The following is a 20,325-nucleotide window of genomic DNA, read 5'->3' as shown; positions in this document are numbered from 1 at the left end:
TTGACAGACTGCGCATCACTCATTCCACCTTAACAACGAGCTCCTGGGATGGAGCGTTAGGAGAGGCTGATGAGGAACGGGGCCGTGATTGCATGCAGCGTGTGTTCCCAGGCTAATATGGAGCATGTTGCAGCAGTCAGAGATCCTGGCGGCTTGCAGCGCCCCGGTGCAGAGCTGTCAGGTANTAGTGTGAATGCCTAATGGCATTCACACAATAATAATAATAAAGAGAAAAACAAAAACAATAGTGTGAATGCCTAATGGCATTCACACAATTACACACAGGCATGATGGAGGGCTCATGACTAATTCCAAACAATTTAGAGACTGCACTATATGGACTTTATTTTTGACTTTAATGGTAAAAAAATAAAGTGCAAATAAACTGTAAATGAGAATCAATCTCATAACGTAAGCATCGATCCAATACAAGGATTTTGTTCTCGATAGAATCAATTCTTGGCTCTGTTGTTGTATAGAAGGCTTTTTGCTGACATGGTTTGGATCTGCTTTTTTTATTATCAGATAAAAAGTGCAACAGCAAATAAAAAAGAGCTGTAATTGACCTTTCTCAAAAGCCACGTCCCTTTAGGTACTGTTGCTACACCCGTCCAGCAGTCTGTAGTCGATGGTGTTGGTGCATGTCATGATAGGGATTGCTTGTTTACCAGTGCGTATTAGTGACTTGTTTTGGAGCACGATGTCCCGTAGGCAAAAGCGGTTATAATATGCAGTGGAGGGATGTATTCAAAATATTACAATACGTAACGAATGGGACGCAACAGTTCTCCTGGCTAAGGCATGCTGGTCTCAAACAAAATGGGAGAAACTCCATGACCTCTTTCTCAAATGAAATGACCACATTTATATAAACCTTTTGATAGAAGCCTTCTCCTGGAAGACAACACTCAGATTCAACATGATGACTAATTGGATGATTTGAAGGAAATAATATTATATAGATCTGTTGGTAAAACTTCCAATCAGCAGCACTGGTGAAAAGTTTCTTGAACCAGCGTGTTAGACTCACCTGTCTAACAAATACTTTTTTTGAAGAATTAATGGTTTTCTTTTTTCCACTGAAGTTCCTGAGCCATGTTGAGTTGATGCCATGTTGCACTGAACCTGCTCACATTGCATGGTGTTGCCTAACATTTCACTAAAACACTTTTTCCCCCCATTTATTTATTCGTCTATTTGAAGTTCTGAAAGGTGTAAGTCTTTGAGACGAGATAACACTAAAACAGATTAATGGAAAAAGCTTCCACCAAAAAGACAAAAGAGTAGGGAAAAAAAAAACTTTGACCAGTCGATTCACAGCCGTCACAAGTCAGTGTTTGTAACTGTGGGACCTGAAACTGAATTGTGCGCTAAGCAGCAGCTGGCGTTCAGTCGAGCTGTTTGGTTTGAGAAAAATCATTTCCTATCTCTACATCACACAGGACTTACCATCAGATTAACCGCTGATTGATTTCGTTATTGTGTGTGCATAACTCCACTGTGTAAGTCTCTTAATCTTTCCAGTAATTGATGTGACAACAAAAAGTCAGAGTATTTTGGTGTAGTGTGTCATTTTGTTCCGCAGCAACAGAGCTCCGGGGCTCTGGTCAGTGTAAAAACCCAAAGCAGATGAATGTGTCTGCCGTCACAGCAGCGCTGTGTGATGGATCAAAATGGCGTCAGAGCGTTTGAGCGAGGAGACGAAGAGATTATCTGCTTGTGCAGAAGGACAAACAGCCTGCAGGAGAAACCGGCATTCCTGACTTTCTCTCTCCTGCCAAAAGACACTTTTATTCGTGCTGAATAATAACCAGCAATAGAGCTGAAAATGCTTTGGGAATAAAGTGGAAAGAATAACACGTGAAAAGGTGAAGGGAGTAAAGAAGAAAGAACACTTCTGATTACAGAGAGCATCAACTCTTAAAAAGTAAAATTAAAATAGTAAAGGAAAATGCATATGTATAACCCAGTGATGGAAAATATGTGTTTTTGTTACTTTCTCTGTGTTAAAAGCCCTGAAATGACAGCAGATTTATCATTTGAGACTGCAGCTGTGACAGGTCACAAACTGTCCTAAAAGGCAACTGTGCACAGCAACGTCTCTGCTCTCCAAGAGCTCTGTTTTGTTAAAAAAAGTTGATGGATTGTCATCTGTTTCAGGTTCAGAATGCAGCACTGTGCAAATCAAGGAAGGTAGCATTCCGTCAACGCAGTGCGTGAGGCCTTAAAACGTGAGACCTGAACTGCAGAAGCTCTGCTGCGGCTTGTGACACCTGGGATCCAGGAGACTGCAGCAACGCCAAGAGGAACTCCTCAGGAGGATTATGCCATTGTAGCTGACAATCTGAGCTTCAGCAGCACACGACAGCGACTTCCCCTCACACCCAGCAGGAACCATGGATGACCCCTATCACAACAACGTGAACCAGCAGATGATTGATACTGGAGAGTACACCTACACTCAAGACGGAGGAGGTCACGACGGCTACCCTTACCAGACCGACTACCCCCAGCAGGATGAGGACGCAGCCAGTGACGCCACCGAGGGCGCGGACGAGGATGATCAGATGTATGAAGGGGAATACCAGGGCATCCCCCACCCCGATGAGATCAAGGAGGCGCGGCGGGCGGCTCGGCTGGAGGCCAGGAGGAAAGCCCGTCTGGCTGCACAGCAGGAGGAGGAGGAGGAGAACTTGCCGGAGCAGTACGAGACCATCATGGAGGACTGCGGACACGGACGCTTCCAGTGGATGCTCTTCTTCGTGCTGGGTCTGGCGCTGATGGCTGATGGGGTGGACGGGTTCGTGGTGGGCTTTGTCCTTCCCAGCGCCGAGAAGGACATGTGCATATCCAACGCCGACAAAGGACTGCTGGGTAGGTCACAGCAAAGTTTTGTGCTTTTTTTATTGTACATAAATTTTGTTGTTTTTTAAAGAAATGAAATGAATAAATAAAATAAAATAAAATAAATGAATAAATAAATAAAAGGGAATGCTTTAAATCATAGAGGAGGTTAAAGCTGAAGTGTAATATCTGTCCTTGTTGAACTAAATAACCCAACTTAAATAAAATAAAATCTTTGTTTTGAGGGGAGAATAATCAGAACAACTCAATTAAAGCCACTTAAAATTCATTAAAATTGGCAACATTTTATAACCACAGTGAAACATAGTTACTTTTTTCAATAATTCAACGGGTATTTTTAGAATTCTTCAACATTTCCACAGTGAGACCTCAGACAAATGCCCTCTTTCAGAAAATACCACTTCAAAGACATGTCCATCGCAACCATCGACTATATTCATATAGACAAAGTAACTAACTAACTGAAGCTGATTGATGAAAGTTACTGTGTTGTATTTTTGAAACTGGGTTCATCATGCTAGCTGTGGGGCTTTAAGTCCGGCCTTCTGCTCTGCACAGTCATGGTGTTACATAATCTTTCATTTCAAAATAAAATACAGCTAAATACTTTGCTTTGGGCAATATGGAGTGGATGGGACTTAATATTTGTAGAGGATTCAGTCTACAGGGAAGTTGTTCCAGAACTTTTGTTTTCAACTTTCATCTTCCAGATGGTGGTCCAGATATACACTATCAATGACTGCATCTGAAATAAGAAGGATAAGCTTATTACATGTCCCCTAACCTTTTGGATTGTTGTATATCTGGTGTTTTAGGCCAAACTATGATGGTTCTTAAAACTAAACATGCAGTTTTAGTGTCTGACCCTGGCTAAAGTTAAATTAAAACATAGTAATTACATGGAGATTTTAAAGTTGCACTGACTTTTATACACCAAGAACCTTGGGATGTAAAGATATATTAGTGTATAGACAGTCTTACCAGAGACAACAAAAGGTTTCTACTTCTGATTTCCAACTTATAAGCACATCCAGCATCCAAAATGGCTGCACCATTCTTGTTTTCCCTTTTTCTTAGTTTGATTCAAAGTTTTGAAGGTTTTATAGTAAGAGTTCATCATTTGGCTCCAAAGTAAGCTTACCTTTTTGGCTTTGGCTGAATTTTGGTGCAAGCCTTGGTTTTCTAGGGCCATACAGTAAGTCTTTGACTTAGCAAATATGACTGGAATATTATTGTTAATATTGTAAGGTAGCCTACTCATCATTCTGTTAAATACAAATATATCAATATATAAAACAAACTTGTACATTATAGATGCCAGCACTGCACAAAACTCCATAGTTGACGATTTCTGTCAGATCCGCCACACTGACGTACGATTCCCTAAAACCACACAGCTCGCATGGCAAACGATTGATTTAGGAAATCTACTTTACCAACACAGACGCGCATCCTTTTTGGAAACCCACAAGACTAGCTAATGACAGTCATCTSTCTGCGAGTTCCAGTCTTTACCCAGAAAAGGAGGAACTCATCAGTGAAATGATGGGCTGTTGTGCTCGGCTGGAACAAAATCCTGCAGATGTTTGGCTTTTCACGGCTACAGATCATCAAACAGGAATATCCCCCAGCTGCTCCTGCAAGTTAAGGGAGAAGGCTTGGATCACAGAATAATTACCATTGTGTGTCCTAGCAGTGAATTGGTCCATTGTGTGCAGCCAGATTAGCCTCGCTGAGCCTTGGCAGTGGTACCACAACTGTCTGGGACTTGACTTGTGGGACTTGGATTCTTTTCAGACACCCATGCATATTTTGACAGATGATTCTGTTGTACATTATGGGCTGTGGATCTTTTATTGGAATTTTATTTTAGCGTCACACGTTTGCAGGTGTTTACCAGAAAAGCCTAAAATGACAGAAATCTGCGTGTGGCACCGATGCAGCTCGCAGGGAAATGTACCATGAAATCATTTGCTCTTCAATGTCTGTGCAGACAGCTCAACTGCAAATGAAAGCCCCTCACCTTGTTTCCCTCCAGACCTGGGGGTTGTGCAGCCGGGCGACGTTGACAGACTGCGCATCACTCATTCCACCTTAACAACGAGCTCCTGGGATGGAGCGTTAGGAGAGGCTGATGAGGAACGGGGCCGTGATTGCATGCAGCGTGTGTTCCCAGGCTAATATGGAGCATGTTGCAGCAGTCAGAGATCCTGGCGGCTTGCAGCGCCCCGGTGCAGAGCTGTCAGGTAYGCTTCGGGCCTCTGACAGGCTGGGATAGCAGGAGGAAGGCCCGGCGAAAATGAAATCACAGCATCTGTTTGTGCCGAGCGAGAGGAGAGCTCTGATCACTGGCTGAGAATATGAAGTAGATCTACAGAATGGTGCTTTGTGATGCACGCTCATGCTCTGTTCACCAGACAAGTGGAAAAACAGAAATGTGTTCGATCTGTACCTGAGACTAGGATGGAGGACGAACTGCTTAAATGTTGTGTGGAATACAGGCGGCTTGGTGCTGTTATATAGTCCCATTRGTGTTTATAGTTGTAGATGAAATAAAAGAAATTTGGCATGGGAGACAAATATCGGCTGGTTGTTACTGAATTCAAGGAAGCATAGATAAATCCATCCATCCATCCATCCATTTTCTGTACACGCTTCTTCCTTTTCAGGGTTGCGTGGGTCACTGGTGCCCATATCCAGCAGTCACAGTGCGAGGGGCGGGGTACACCCTGGACAGGTCGCAAGTCCATCACAGGGCGCATAGATTAATCAGCACACATATTGAAGTCCTAACATTTCTTGAATGAATGACACAACGCCTACTGACTTTCATGACAAAGTTTTAAACTAAAATCATTTTATCAGTTTTAGCTGTAAAAGTGAATCAGTTGTGAAACAAGAGGGGAAATAGAGACAGAATGGGATCTGGATCTATACGAGCGGTTTGTTTCAAAGAGTTGTTTCATTTTGAACAAGTGATGTCATCACATCGTGTGGGTAGAACCATGTGTTTTGTCAAGCCCCCACCCCCCCACCTTTTTTTTCCCTGAGCTGCTGTACTTTATACGGAGCCCACGAGGGGACATGGGAGATTTTTTCTTTTGCGTTCCCACGCAATAATATTGCGTTACCTCGCAATACTTTTGCGTTACCTCGCCATAACTTTTGTGTTCCCTCGCAAAAGTAGTTTATCACTGTTGTGCCTGCCGGTTTATTAGCAAACTCACATGTTCACCATTAGCGAGTTAGCCTACTGCTTTAATTCAGCTTCAGAATGAATATATCACACAGCCACGCATGGAAGTGTGTCATATGACGATATTTTAACACAGTGCAGCCACACAACATCAATGTCAATTTCACGAACTTGTGGCGACACATCCTGTTTTGGTAACCGGATATTTCAAAATAAAARTCTGATTTAATTCATTCATATACAAAACAATCTTTTGCATGGGAACGCAAAAGTATTGCAAGAGAACGCAAAAGTATTGCGAGAGAACGCAAAAGTATTGCGAGAGAACGCAAAAGTATTGCGAGTTAACACAAAAGTATTGCGAGGGAACGCAAAAGTATTGCAAGTTAACGCAAAAGTATTGCGAGTTAACGCAAAAGTATTGCGAGGGAACGCAAAAGTATTGCGAGGGAACGCAAAAGTATTGCGAGGGAACACAAAAGTATTGCGAGGGAACGCAAAAGTATTGCGAGGGAACGCCAAAGGTATTGCGTGGGAATGCAAAAGGAAAAAAATCCCCCCGTGTCTCCTCGCGGGCTCCGTAACTTCATCCTTCTGCCTGTTTTCAGTGAAAAAAGCAAAGAAGGAGCGATTGTCTCTGTGGTTAAGGAGGGATAAAAAAGATATTCGGAGTGAACAAAGTAAAACTAGAAACGACTTTTTACAATCCGCAACTCTGTTCTTATCGTTTGTTGCAAGGATTTGTTCAAAAGATTCGGATCGTTCGCAAACGTCACATCTCTAAATCTCTAAATTCTTTATAGTAAACCTAAAACTTCAGTCTGTCATCATCATCGTCAGACTTGTGGGTTCTTTAAATTCAGCTTACGCATCTCGTGGCTGCTGTCCTCTGCATCCCACAACCAAATGGACAAAACAAAAAGCTAAAAATTTCATCGCTTATTTAGGATTTCTATTAAAATAAGGAGACCTGAGTAAGGATACAACATCAATAGAACCTTATGTATGGAATAAACTGAATATTATGTTGATTTATAAAGAAATCTGTGACTGGTTTTGCCTCGGTACATTTTGCTTGCCTGCAAAGGTGCATTATTTCTTCTTTTAGATGTGACGAATACACTTCGGGTGCTTTTACTTTGAATACAATGAAAAGATATATTCCCTCTTCCCCCTCCTGGTATTCAGTGACCTCAAAGGGATGAAGGACACTGTTTTTTTCAGATTTTTTCAGACGTGTTGCAGCTGGGATAGATCCCGGGCCTTCACCTGAAGGACAGGCTTTCCAATCACAAGCCCATCCTGTCAACCACACGTCACAAAGAAAAAAATAATAAACTCCACCTAAAGCATCAACATGGCTGAGATATGAGCTGACATGACGACTTTGACACTGTCTGCTCGGATCCTTGGTAGCCTCTTGTTGAATGGGATGTGCAGCACGGCGTGCGGAGCGTCGGGGCACTCGGGTACTTTAGTAATCCACGGGGAAGGTGCACGGTGCACCAACGTGGCTCCATGTGCCGCTAAGCTGCTTAGGCCTTCAGTAATTGGGGCTCTGTAGTAAAAACACAGAGCAGGGCAGGCAGGAGATATGTGGGGTTTTAAATCAGGTTGACGGTGGGAAAACTGTACGACTGAGTCCTGTAGGCGACAAACAGAACGAGAACATATGACTGATTGGAGACTTGACAAACAGGAGGAACGGCAAATAGGACCAGCTGCCTGTGTAATGTTGAGCTCAAGGATGCTATGAGTCAGAGAATATTTTATTCCTGGAAACTATAGAAAGAGGAGGGAAAATATCCTAAAATCACAAAAAGACAAACAAGTGAAGCAACATGTGTCGTGCGTGAGAAAAGCTGAAACCAGGCTTAGCTGTGTTCTCAGCTGTCTGCAAACATTTGTGACCTTTCTTTCCCTGTCAGCCTTCACAGAACTCTACAGTCAGCTTACATGTATTCTATTCATCATAAAATACCAAGAAATGAATAACAGAGCTTGATTAGTCTGCATGTGAAAAAAGGATGTGTCACAGCAGAGATCCCTGTCTGTGCTCATGTGAGGGTAAAGAGGGACCCCTGGTGGAGAACTTGAGCGAGTTCATGAGTCTGACAGTTTTAGAAAGGTTTAAAGTCACATATAAAGTCATTATGAGTGCCTGTGTTTGTTGCAGGTCTGTTGGTGTATGTGGCCATGATGGTGGGTGCGTTGGTGTGGGGCGGTTTGTGCGATAAGATGGGCAGGAGGAAGTGTCTGATCTACGTCYTGACCATCGACCTGATCTTCTCCTTCCTGTCCTGCTTCGCTCAGAGCTACGGCTTCTTCCTCTTCTTCAGGTTCTGCTCTGGCTTTGGGTGAGGCGCCTCTCACATACAGTACATTTTTTTGTGTTTGGAAGAAAAAGGCAGCTCGAATGGTTTTTCATAATGACTGACCTTTTCTTTGAGTAATGTGGTTGCAGAAAGCAGGTTTTTTTCTTTAAATAAAATGCATGACATTTAAATACTTTATATAACAGAAGCACGAAAAAAAATCTTCCATTAAAACAAACAGTTTCTTTAAAACTGTGGAACACTTTTGATTAAATCCAACCTTAAAAAGTTCATTTCTTTTCCCACTTTCCTTGAATGGTGTCCTTAAAAATGGTTCTTTAAGCCAAGGGTGAAGCCATGGGGTCGCCAGGGTGGCAAGTGCCACCCCGACTAGCCATTGGCCACCCCAGGTGTCACCCTAAGGGACTGACAAGTGGGGGTGTGGATCACATTTGGCAATAAAAGATGACCAGTTAGAGATAAAACAAAGTAAATATCAGTTATGCAGTTGTATTATTTAATGTAAAGGGAACCTATCAATGTGTGAAGGAAAAAAAATTCTAATCCAGTGAATTAATATAAAAGCAACAATTCTACCACACAAAATTTCAGCTAGCTGAATTGTAGCCCCTTGAAGCTTTGGTGGACATCTCCGATTCTTTTATTTAATTTTAGAATCTGCTGGGCTCTCGGCTACCACCACACTGAATTTCAGTTTAATATCTAAAAGCTTAAAACTGAGATTTCAAAGTGACATGGGGGCTGCTCTTGGCTACCGCCTTACCACATTTCAGCTAAATTTTGCTAAAAAATGGCTGAGGTCTAATAATTTGAAAATAGCATTGGTGGCCATCTTGGATTTTGTGTTTACATTCAGATTTTGTTGAAGATTATTCTTGGCTACTACTATATAATTGTTCAGCTGTGTATTTAATGACAGAAGTAGCATTAGCGGTTAGCTTATTCTTGGTAACACCACTACCAGCCATTTAAATTTAGCTGTGGTGGCCATCTTAAATTTTCAAATTCAGGGTAGTTTTCTTTATTTATATGTGCCCCGCTAGATAACAACTTGGCCACCTCTTTCAAAAAAGTCTAGCTCTGCCCCTGCTTTAAGCTGATATTTTCTGTATTTGTAGTCATCCATGAAGACAGGTTCTCAGTAGGTTCTCAGTGTTTCATTACACAAAGCTGCCAGTGCGGCATGCTGACACACACCACGGTCCCAAGCGGTTAATACCACCTCAAAGATACGTTTGCTGCAAGCTACAAACAAGGATATTCCTGTTTATTTACCTCAACAGAGAAAAGCCTTTGTTATGCAAATTAAAACAAGGAAATAATGCTCTTTACTTGTTTATTTCGGTTTTTCTGCCTTTGCCGGCTCCTTTTCTGCAGGGCTGTTTCTGGTAAATTTTACAACTTTATTGGCTACACTGTTTCTTTCTAAATATATTTGTTAAATAGAMTCAGCCATATGCATAACACAACTTAGTCACCACTTTTGACAGTTTTTCAAGAAGGTAAATCTGTAAAACACTTAATTAGTTCCATTCATTTGTCTGTAATTCAAAACCTAATTACATTTTCTTCTATCACAGCTCTTCTAGCCATAAAATAAAAATATTGAATGCCAGATTTTTCTTCGTTTTTCCCCAAAAAGAAAGTTAAATTCTGAGATTTGCTTTGTAAATCTGTCTGAAATGAAAACAAATAAGTTGTTCTGTCTGTTAATGCATTTAGCAACAGAAATAGCATAATTCATTTATCATTCAGAACAACTTTACAAGAGTGCACAGAATGTCAAGAACTTTTAGACAAATAAAACTGAAGCTATACCTGCATGCCCAAACAAATACCTATATCTGATTGCGTGCGTCACACAATACAAATGTGTTCGAAGAGGAGGTGAAGAAATAAACATGTGTTTCCTGCTCCAGAATCGGAGGTTCCATCCCAATTGTGTACACCTACTTCACTGAGTTCCTGCAGATGGATAAACGTGGAGAACATCTGAGCTGGCTCTGCATGTTCTGGATGCTGGGAGGCCTGTACGCCTCCTTCACCGCCTGGGGAATCATTCCTCACTATGGTAAAACCTCAAACTGAAGCAGATCGATATTCTCTGAAACTAATTTTAATAAAAATCAATTTAGTTTAGTTTTCTTGTTTAAACTGACATTTTTTTGGTCTGGCAGGTTGGGGTTTTGCCATTGGGACCCAGTTTCAGATGCACAGCTGGAGACTCTTCATTCTGGTGTGCCTCTTGCCTGCGCTGGCTGCTCTCGTCGGGATCTTCTTCATGCCAGAGAGTCCGCGTTTCCTGCTGGAGGTCAGATACTGCAGCTATAAGTGTAGAATCCTAATCTATGATTTCAGTTTGCAGGTTTTAAACATCTAGCTGCGACTGGTGATGAAATATGAGAAATCAACAACTGCAGCAACATCCCACGTCTGTGCAAAGGTTGCGAAGAACTGCTAAGGCATTAAAAACAACACCACCCACCTCTGATTCCCATCCAGGACGATGTCAGCCCTTCGACCACATGTGGTGTTGTGTTTGTGTGTCACGGCTGCCACACGGCCCGAAATTATAAGACAGCAATCGCCCGAGTAAAAAGACCGACCTAACGTGAACACTGGCACCCAGCAGGCGTGTCCAGGGGTGTATACAGAACTGKTTCAGTGCTATAATTTAAAAAAAGCCTCCTTTAAACATGGCAGAACATACTGTATAATTTCACCAGCACATGTGACTGGTTTCACACAGAGCTCTGGAAACTAACGGAGACGTTTTTTGTAGATTGACCGTGTGCACGTGTGTGGGTTTTCAGAACGCTCGACACGACGAGGCCTGGATGATCCTGAGGAAAGTTCATGACACCAACTGGAAGGCCAAAGGCGAGCCGGAGAGAGTCTTCACTGTAAGCCTCCATCCACACCAACGCTAATATCTGGGCTCATTTTTCAAATGTCCAAATGTTAGGTGGGGGAAAAGTAAAACACAACAAGCGTAGACTGTCTGCAAGTTATTTAAAAAATAATGTGCAAAGCAAATTTAGAAAAATCTGATAAAAATGCTAGTTTTAGTAGCCTTAGTTTTAGGGAAGATTTGTGTACAATTCAGTTGGATGTAAAGTTTTTAGGTGCTATGATAGACTTTAGACTTTGCTCGTATCTTTAATAATGTCATTAATTTTTCTTTAAATTATGTTTTTTTTCTGTTAAATTTCTTAAACTCTTTAAAAGCTAAATCTGGTATTTAAAAAAAGTCATCAGTACAAAACTGTAACTGATAACTTTTTCTGCATGGACGCTACTAAAGTTTTCCATGAATTTCTTTAGCATGATCTTTGAACCATAAATATAAAACCCACACCAGCTTCAGGGATCTCAGCTCAGCAGAGAACTAAAAACAAACTGTGGTGAAAAGGAAGACATTAACGTGTGTATTTGGACAGGTGACAAACATAAAAACTCCACAAACTCAAGAGGACGAGTTCATAGAGATCCAGAGTGATACTGGGACTGCCTTCCAGCGCTGGACTGTCCGAAAAATGACCATGCTGCAGCAGGTTGGAAAAAATCACTGTATATTATGATTCAATTTGCTTATCACTAAAAGTAAGCGCATTAGTGTTTGGTAAATCAGTGTTTTACAACCCTGGTCCTCATGGCTTCTTCTTCTTCTTCTCTCTTTTTTTTTGCGGTTGGCAAAGAACTGTAAGGTGTATTACCGCCACCTACTGATGTGGTGTGTGGACTGGATTGATGCTAAAAAAATGTTTTGATGTTTTTGCTTCAACACAGCTGATTTCAATTGATAACGGATTAAGAGGCTTTTGTTGAACTGTAATCACCTGAATCAGGTGTGTTGAAGCAGGGAAACCTCTAAAACATGCAGGGCAGTGGGCCTTGAGGGACCAGGGTTGAAAAACACTGTGGTAAATTATCTTGGCAATAAATCTTATAGCGAGCAGCAGCACCTGGGGGGTACCAGAAGCTCAAAACAAGTGTCAATAGCAGCAGCAAAATTAAATGTTTGACAGAGACGATTTGGCATATTTTTCATGTGTGCAACCCACATACTCAGCTCTGCTGCTCATCTCACAAATGCATGTTCCTTACAAATGTGGCGCCATTTAAAAGTGAAATTAACAGGCTTTCTAACAATATATGATTTAAAGCATGGGTACGCAATCCTGGTCCTCAAGTGYCACTGTCCTGCAAATTTTACTTGTTTCCCTGCTCCAACACACCTGATTCAGAGATTGAATTACCTCTTCATGTTCCACAGAAGCCTGTTAATCATCATTCATTCAGATCAGGTGTGTTGGAGCAGAGAAACATGTAAAACATGCACGACAGTGGCACTCGAGGACCAGGCTTGCCTATCCCTGATTTAAAGAAATAATAGCAAACACAAATGTCATCACTTTTTGTGCTAAGTTTAGAAAACAAAACAGAGATCGATCTGATCTCAAAGGTCGTGTTTCATGATGAGCTTGATGTTTTGTCTGATCTTCCTACAGGTGATGGCCAACGTGATGTCTTTATCAGCTCCAGAGCTCAGACTGCAAGGCCTCCTCCTTGTCATTGTGTGGTTCTGCTTGGCTTTCAGGTAGAACCACGTCCAAATTGACGTGTTCTGTTAAAGCACAAGCAAGAACGCTCTTCGCTGTGATCAMGTAAAAGCACTCCAGTGCTCAGTTTGGTTTTTGTTTCGTTCATTTTTGTTGTAGCTACCACGGACTGGGAGTTTGGTTCCCGGATATGATAAAGTACATGCAGTACGAAGAGTTCGAGTCCAAGGTCCGAGTGTTTCATCGAGAACGTGTGGAGCGCTTCCACTTTAATTTTTCTTTGGTCAACCAAATCCACCGCGAGGGCGAGTACATCCACGACAAGTGAGCTCCTCTGCACCATCTTCCTAAACAAGGGGGGGGGGGGGCACAAAGCCATACCCCAGAGTTTGTTCCTGTTCCAGCTTTATGTCATCATTTTCCTCTCGTTTAGGTTTGCAAACATCGAGATTAAGTCTGTAAAGTTCGAGGAGTCCTTATTTGAGAACTGCTACTTCGAGGACATCAAATCAACCAACACATTCTTTGAGAACTGCACAATTAAGAACACGGTCTTCTATAACACAGGTACCAGGGCAGGCTGGCACAACACAGTAATGTGTTTCTGCTGAGGCGGTTCAGGTGAAATATGAGGACATCTCCTCCTTTAAAACTCTTCTGTCCTTCCAGACCTGTGGCAGGAGAAGTTCAAAAACTGTCGGATGGAAAACACCACCTTCCTCCACCCTAAGACAGGCTGCCATTTAAACTTCAAGGAGGAAAACGACATTGTCATTTACATGGTCAGCTTCCTGGGCAGCTTGGCTGTGTTGCCTGGCAACATCATCTCAGCATTATTCATGGACAAGATAGGAAGGATCCGAATAATAGGTGAGATATACAGAAAGTGTCAAAGCTCCAAGATGAGTTTTTGGTCTGTGTGTATTAGCTTATAAATGAATAAAGAAGACACAAGGAAGGCTTTTTTTTGAGCAGAGAAATAACTTGTTTTGTTTTAATTATTTAGTTACAATAGATTAAGCAGGCCAGGCTACATAACACCTAAAGATTTGAGTTTTTTAATGTCTGTCATCAATGGATGGATGGGTGGATGGATGGATGGGTGGATGGATGATGGATGGATGGATGAGTGGGTGGATGGATGGATGGGTGGATGGATGATAAATGGGTGGATGGAAATTTGGATGGTTGGATGGATGGATGGATGGATGGATGGATGGATGGATGGATGGATGGATGGATAAATTGACGAACGGATGGATGGATGGATGGATGGATGGATAAATGGGTGGGTGGATGGGTGGCTGGATGGTTGGATGAATGGATGGATGGGTGGTTGAATGGTTGGATGAATGGATGGATGGTTGGATGAATGGATGGATGGGTGGATAAATGGATGGATGGGTGGATGGATTGGTGGTTGGATGGGTGGGTGGATGAATGGATAAATGGATGTTTGGATGGATGGATGGATGGATGGATGGATGGATAGGTGGTTGGATGGATAAATAGGTGGTTGGATGGATGGATGGATGGATGGATGGATGGATGGATGGATGGATGGATGGATAAATGGGTGGGTGGATGGTTGGATAAATGAGTGGATGAATGAATGGATGGGTGGCTGGATGGGCGGGTGGGTGGATAGTTGGATGAATGGATGGATGGGTGGTTGAATGGATTGATAAATGGATGGATGGGTGGTTGGATGAATGAATGAATGGATGGATTGGTGGTTGGATGGGTGGGTGGATGAATGGATAAATGGGTGGTTGGATGGATGGATAAATAGATGGATGGATGGATGGATGGATGGATAAATAGGTGGTTGGATGGATGGATGGATGGATGGATGGATAAATAGGTGGTTGGATGGATGGATGGATGGATGGATGGATAAATAGGTGGTTGGATGGATGGATGGGTGGATTAAATAAATTCTGAATCTTGGCTTTAAAAAAAGAGAAACCACCATGAGACAAAGCTATAGGAAGTAGGGGTGCAATAGGTACTGCAGCACAACTGATGTATGTTTATTTTCAGATAAGACAACTGGTTCTGCCTGTGTTTATTTCACTGCATGTATTTCCTTATATGATTCTTTTTTCTTGTACAAATGGACACATGATCACAGCACTATGCCTACGCCATGACAAATGACATGGTGTCATTTGTCTCTCTGTCCAGGTGGCTCCATGCTGGCGTCCTCAGCTTGCACCTTCCTGCTGCTGTTAAGTTTCAGTCAAGGAGCTGTAATTTGCTGGCAGTGTCTCTTTTATGCTGTCAGCGTGGCAGCCTGGAACGGACTAGAGGTCATTTCTGTGGAGCTGTACCCCTGCTCCAAAAGGTAATGGGTCAACACCTTCTCATTAAAAGATGCAGTTTTCATTTTAGCTTGAAGCAGGCCTTCAGAAGCCTTTAAAAATCACATTTATTCACAAACTGAAGCAGTGAGGACGGGACAGTGATATGAGAGATGTTAGAATTTAAAGGGAAGCCATGGAAGACACCTTTTATAAGTTAGTTTTATTATTTTAAATCAAACTGAATAAATATAAAACCAAGCAGATGCAGTAGAGTTTGATGTTGACTGAATTTGCACGCCTACGTCTTGTTTCATCAACCAGTTTTCGTCTTGATTTGGAGAAACTTCAGAGTCGCACTCAGCTCTGAAGAATCAACTGTTTGAGCGAAGATTACTGAAACTCAAATCAAGCCACCCAGATCTTGGTTTGCACTCCAATTTATTTAGGCCAAACTTTTTATCCAAGACAACTGTTCAGTCATCAAAGACATCTGTTCGTCCCCAACCTCAACATTTCTTTTTTTGCTCCCTGGAAATGGAAAACATACTATTTAAATATTTAAGCTCCAACAAATATATTTGATGATGTAATAGAATACATAATCGTAATGTCTAAAATTCAGCTGCTTTAAATTTATCAACAGAAAAATTGTTGCTTATTTATAATGGTATAAAGTAATTTTCAGTGTCYGTATTCATTTGTCCGTCTGTTAGCAAGATGTTTTAAGAGCAGCTGAAGAGATTTTGTTAACGGCTCAGAAAATAATCACTGGGTGTACGTCTACAGCTGATTAACTGTGATCATCTCTTATTTTAAATCTTGTTGTAAGTCCTCCATGTTTTCCTTGGTGTTTAGTTTGTCTTGTTTCCCTGTGTTTCCCTGTGTTTCCCTGTGTCATCATCAGCTATTTCACCTCAGTCTGTCTTTCCTTCATTCTACCGTTCACACCCGATCTCCGTGTTCGTTAGTCTCGGCTGTTTCTGTATTCACTCCCTCCAGCCTACTTTGGCTCTTGGTTTCCTCTCTCTCCTCAGTCTGCCATCCTGTTTGTACGCTGCCTGTTTCCCTGCCTTCTCGTTTAGTGGTGGGCAGCTGAAGCCTCATGAAGCTCAGAGGTTCTCCTAATTGTGTTGAAAAAGAGTCAAAGCTTGAGGCTTTCAGTCCAGCTTAGAACAGCGACATCTGGTGGCCAGTTGACGCCACTGACACTGTTTCAGTTTTGTCACAAATAAAAGTTTAGAAAAGACTGTGAGGTTGTTTGAATCTGTGGATATTTTTGTTCATTTATACTAAACATTCATTGCACCATAATTAAATATTAAAATGTATTGTCGGCTTGTTATTAGACGCTGCACCAGGAGTGATTTGGCAAAAGGAGTCAGACATTTTAGCATGCTGACACACTCATACGCTAAAAATATTTTTAGATAAATCCAAGCAACAAAAATAATAGAATATGAAGGTATAAATGTTTAAGTCCATTTAGAAAACTTTAGATTTAAATGCTCTGAACCAATGAAATTCTTCAAAACATTTTGAACCAACGATGACTGTGGTGTTCTGATACAAACTCTGACACACAGTGGTTCTGAGGCCTCCATAACATTTGCCCTTCACTAGTCTTTCTACTTTCATCTTCTTTTTTGTTTTGTTTGTTGTGTTGTCGGCTGTTCATGTTTTAAATTTCAAGTTCGTGTCCTGGTCCAGATTTCTGGGTCCTTCCAAAAACCAATTCATGACATGAACTTTTGGATTCAAATGGAGCCAAGATGGCCACCAAAACCAACTGACCTTAATGAGCACAAAATAGCTACAACTCACTCCGTTTTACAAATACTCAGACAAAACTTTCGTGTGGTAGTAGCCAGGAGTCAAGCACTTCAGGTTGTGCAAGAGCTTTGTTTAAAACTTTGGCATTGACTGTCAAAGTCAACCTTGTCTCTCTGTTAAAATAATCTTCTGAATTGGTGAATGGATTTTGTTGAATATCTTCAATGGACTCGTTTTTGAAACAAAACCAGTTAAAGACTGCCCTCACAAAATAACATTATCCAAATGTCATGTTTGAGATTTGACCAAAAAGACTAAATCATCATTTTTCACGATAAAAAACACATTAGTTGAAACTTTGACATGAAAGCTGGCAGGCTTTTGTATTTTCAGTTTTGATGTATTTTAGGTATTTTATGTTGCCCCTATGGACTGTAGCTGGAAATAATCCAAATGTAGTGACTCGTTTTGACACAACGTTCTTCTTATGATGATATTTATACGGTTTAAGTGAAAAGTCTCTGTTCAGTAAACTTACTATAAAAATACTATGAAATTCAATCCAACTCCCTTTTAGTACTATTTAATTAAGCTAATGTAGTCATTTCCTCTGCAGGATATCAAAGGTTGCTGGCAGCGACAAACTGCTGGCTTTATGCAGCTCTCTGATTTAAAGATCTGACACTTTAAACCATATAAAGACTAAAATCTAGACCCAAATCTATTTAATGCCTTAAATTGAAAGGAGCAATAGACTTTTTTTCTGAGCTTGTCATTAATCCTGAACTGCCCTCTAAGATTTTCATTACACATAAATCTGTCAGTGCTTTTCTCTCAAATCGTTTTATTTTATTTTACTCAGATCGAAGAGATGAGGATTTTTTTTTTATTTTCTGGCAAGAATTATTCCAGAATAACAATTAACAACCTCCATAAAGAGTTGCAGCAAATGACAGATGCAATTCTGCATTTTGTTTGTAAAATGTGGAGGTGTATAAAATACTTAAAATAAATAAATAAAATAAGTAAAAGTAAAAAATACCTTAACAGAAAATGATTTTGGTAAAAAATTATTTTGCCTATAAGAAAAGTACTTAAGTAAAAGCCATAAAACTGCTTACAATATTCAAGAAAGTAAAAGTCCTTTTACACACACACTAAAAAAACTAAGTGTTGATTTTACTTGAGCAAACTGGTTCTACTAAACCAAGTTGAGTAAAATGAACAATTTACACATTTTCTTGTGTATCAATTTCTTTACATTCACTCAGCTCTGTTTAGTGAAACCAGTTGACATAACTCAAGCAAATTCAACACTTCATTTTTAGAGTGCATAAACAATTCTTTTCACGATTAGTTCCGGTTATATTTAAATGTGTTACTAGGCGTTAAATTTTAATGTAAAGAAGTAAAAGTATTTTAAGGTTTTTAATGCAATGAAATAAAAGTTATGATTTAAAAAAAAGTTGGTAAAGTTACAAATCATCAAAACATTGACCTAAATACTGTAACTAAATAAATGTATATACTTCTGTCAACATGTGTGTTTTTATTCTAAAATCTACAGAACGCAGAGTTTTGAGTTTTTTAATATGAGCCCTCTGTTTTTTTTGCTTCTCCAGAGCCACAGCGTTTGGTATCCTGAACGGGATCTGTAAGTTTGCAGCCATCATGGCCAGCTTCATCTTTGCGGCCTTCATCGGCATCACAAAAATCATCCCCATCTTCCTGGCCTTCGCCGCCCTCGTCTGTGGAGGCCTGGTGGCGCTGAAGCTGCCTGAGACTCGGGAGAAAATCCTCTCTTGAAGACACAAACTTCCCGCTGCGCCTGAGACTCAGGCGCTCACAGTAACTGACCAGAGGAAGCTTGTTTAAAGCAGCTTCAAGTCCAAACAGGAAAGATGTTAAAGGAAAGGTTGTGTTGAGTGAGTTGTGTTTCTTTTGCCTGCATCAACCTGGGGCTGCTTTCTGTCCCCCGCTCATCGTTTGTCGTCCCGTTCACACCGAGAATAGAAATAGTTTGTTTGAGATTTGTGTCAAAGATTAAAACATAAAACGTGTCTGTGTTTGAATGGTTGTGTAGTTTATGTTACTATGTGGTGCTTTGATTTAATGCCCTTTTGACAAAAGAACATTTTAGTGAAAGTTAAACTCAAACATTCAACCAACCTTCAGTTCTGTCTACAGTTGGTGTTCACTTTGGTCCTGATAAACCAGTTCAATTTTACTTTATTTAAAAATAATAACAATTTCACATCCGATCCAAATTTATCCTCCTCTGTGTCTCTTTATTGTATTGTCACCTCGTCTTTGACTCTGTCCTCGTTTCTTAAGCTGTGAACTGTAGATTAAATAGATTCTTTATTTGTCACATCTTGCCATGAACAAATGTAAGCAGCTGTTGTCTATTTTGTTTTTTGTCTTTTTCTAAAAAAAAAAAAAGAAAAAAAGAGAGAGAAACAGAGAGAAGWCTGAGATTAGATGTGTTGATGTGATACTTCCTACTTTTAAAATTCAGATGAAGAACAGAACAAGATCTGCACAACTTTTCTGACGTGTCAAGATTTCTGAGGAGCATGTTACTTTGTTATGGGTGTGTGTGAGTGTGTGTGAGTGGCGTTAACATGCCCATGAATCTCCTCAGACACACACTAACAGGACTGTATTATCTGTTGTACATATAGACCTGTGTATATTAGCTGTACCATATTAGCTGCGTCATGACTTGAATAAAGCTGAGGGCTCGGGATCTCATCTCTTGCTTGTTATCATCAGGTATGAAAGGAGCACATTATAAACTTTGACTCTCATAAAAGATTTGACAAACGTCCTGAGAAGACGATTAAAACTCTAAAAGTGGACGTTCAGTGTGGATGTTTCAATAAGTGGAACACAAAGTCAGATAAGAAGTTGATGAATCGTTTCTCCAGCATTTTGATGATCATTGAGTTTACTGGAGGCTCATTTTTTCCATTATTCCGGCAAGTTTAATTGGTACAGATCTCTTGGTTCTGTTGCTGTAGAAGGAAAAGTCTGGCATTTAAACAGCAAAGAAAAGTTTTCACAAGCTGACAATCCGTTGCTGTAGTTAAAGTGTTTAACCCTTCACATATTTACATGTACATATGAACCAAACCAGGAGGAAAGCTTTATTTCCAACAGTTCTGTTCTTTGTTCGCAGATATACTCAAAAAACAGATGTGGTGGAGTCCCTAGATTGATTGCTTTCAAATAAATAAATAAATAAATACAGACATACATACATACATACATACATACATACATACATA

General features: G+C 40.6%; 1 protein-coding gene across 1 annotated transcript; it reads left to right on the top strand.

The window, feature by feature from the left end:
- Positions 1 to 2,160: 2,160 nt before the first annotated feature.
- On the top strand, positions 2,161 to 19,784 carry sv2ba (synaptic vesicle glycoprotein 2Ba). The gene is made up of 12 exons (XM_014015558.1): positions 2,161 to 2,874; positions 8,238 to 8,418; positions 10,317 to 10,468; positions 10,575 to 10,708; positions 11,211 to 11,300; positions 11,838 to 11,951; positions 12,909 to 12,997; positions 13,119 to 13,283; positions 13,393 to 13,526; positions 13,629 to 13,829; positions 15,147 to 15,306; positions 18,658 to 19,784. The coding sequence occupies exons 1-12, from the start codon at positions 2,397 to 2,399 to the stop codon at positions 18,839 to 18,841; spliced, it is 2,082 nt and encodes a 693-aa protein (XP_013871012.1). The 5' UTR covers positions 2,161 to 2,396; the 3' UTR covers positions 18,842 to 19,784.
- Positions 19,785 to 20,325: the final 541 nt, after the last annotated feature.

Source organism: Austrofundulus limnaeus, unplaced genomic scaffold (assembly GCF_001266775.1).
Source record: "Austrofundulus limnaeus strain Quisiro unplaced genomic scaffold, Austrofundulus_limnaeus-1.0 Scaffold131, whole genome shotgun sequence".
NCBI classification, from domain to species: Eukaryota; Metazoa; Chordata; class Actinopteri; order Cyprinodontiformes; family Rivulidae; genus Austrofundulus; species Austrofundulus limnaeus.
The sequence above is the reverse complement of the archived record's forward strand: the minus strand, read 5'-3'. Positions and strand labels throughout refer to the sequence as shown.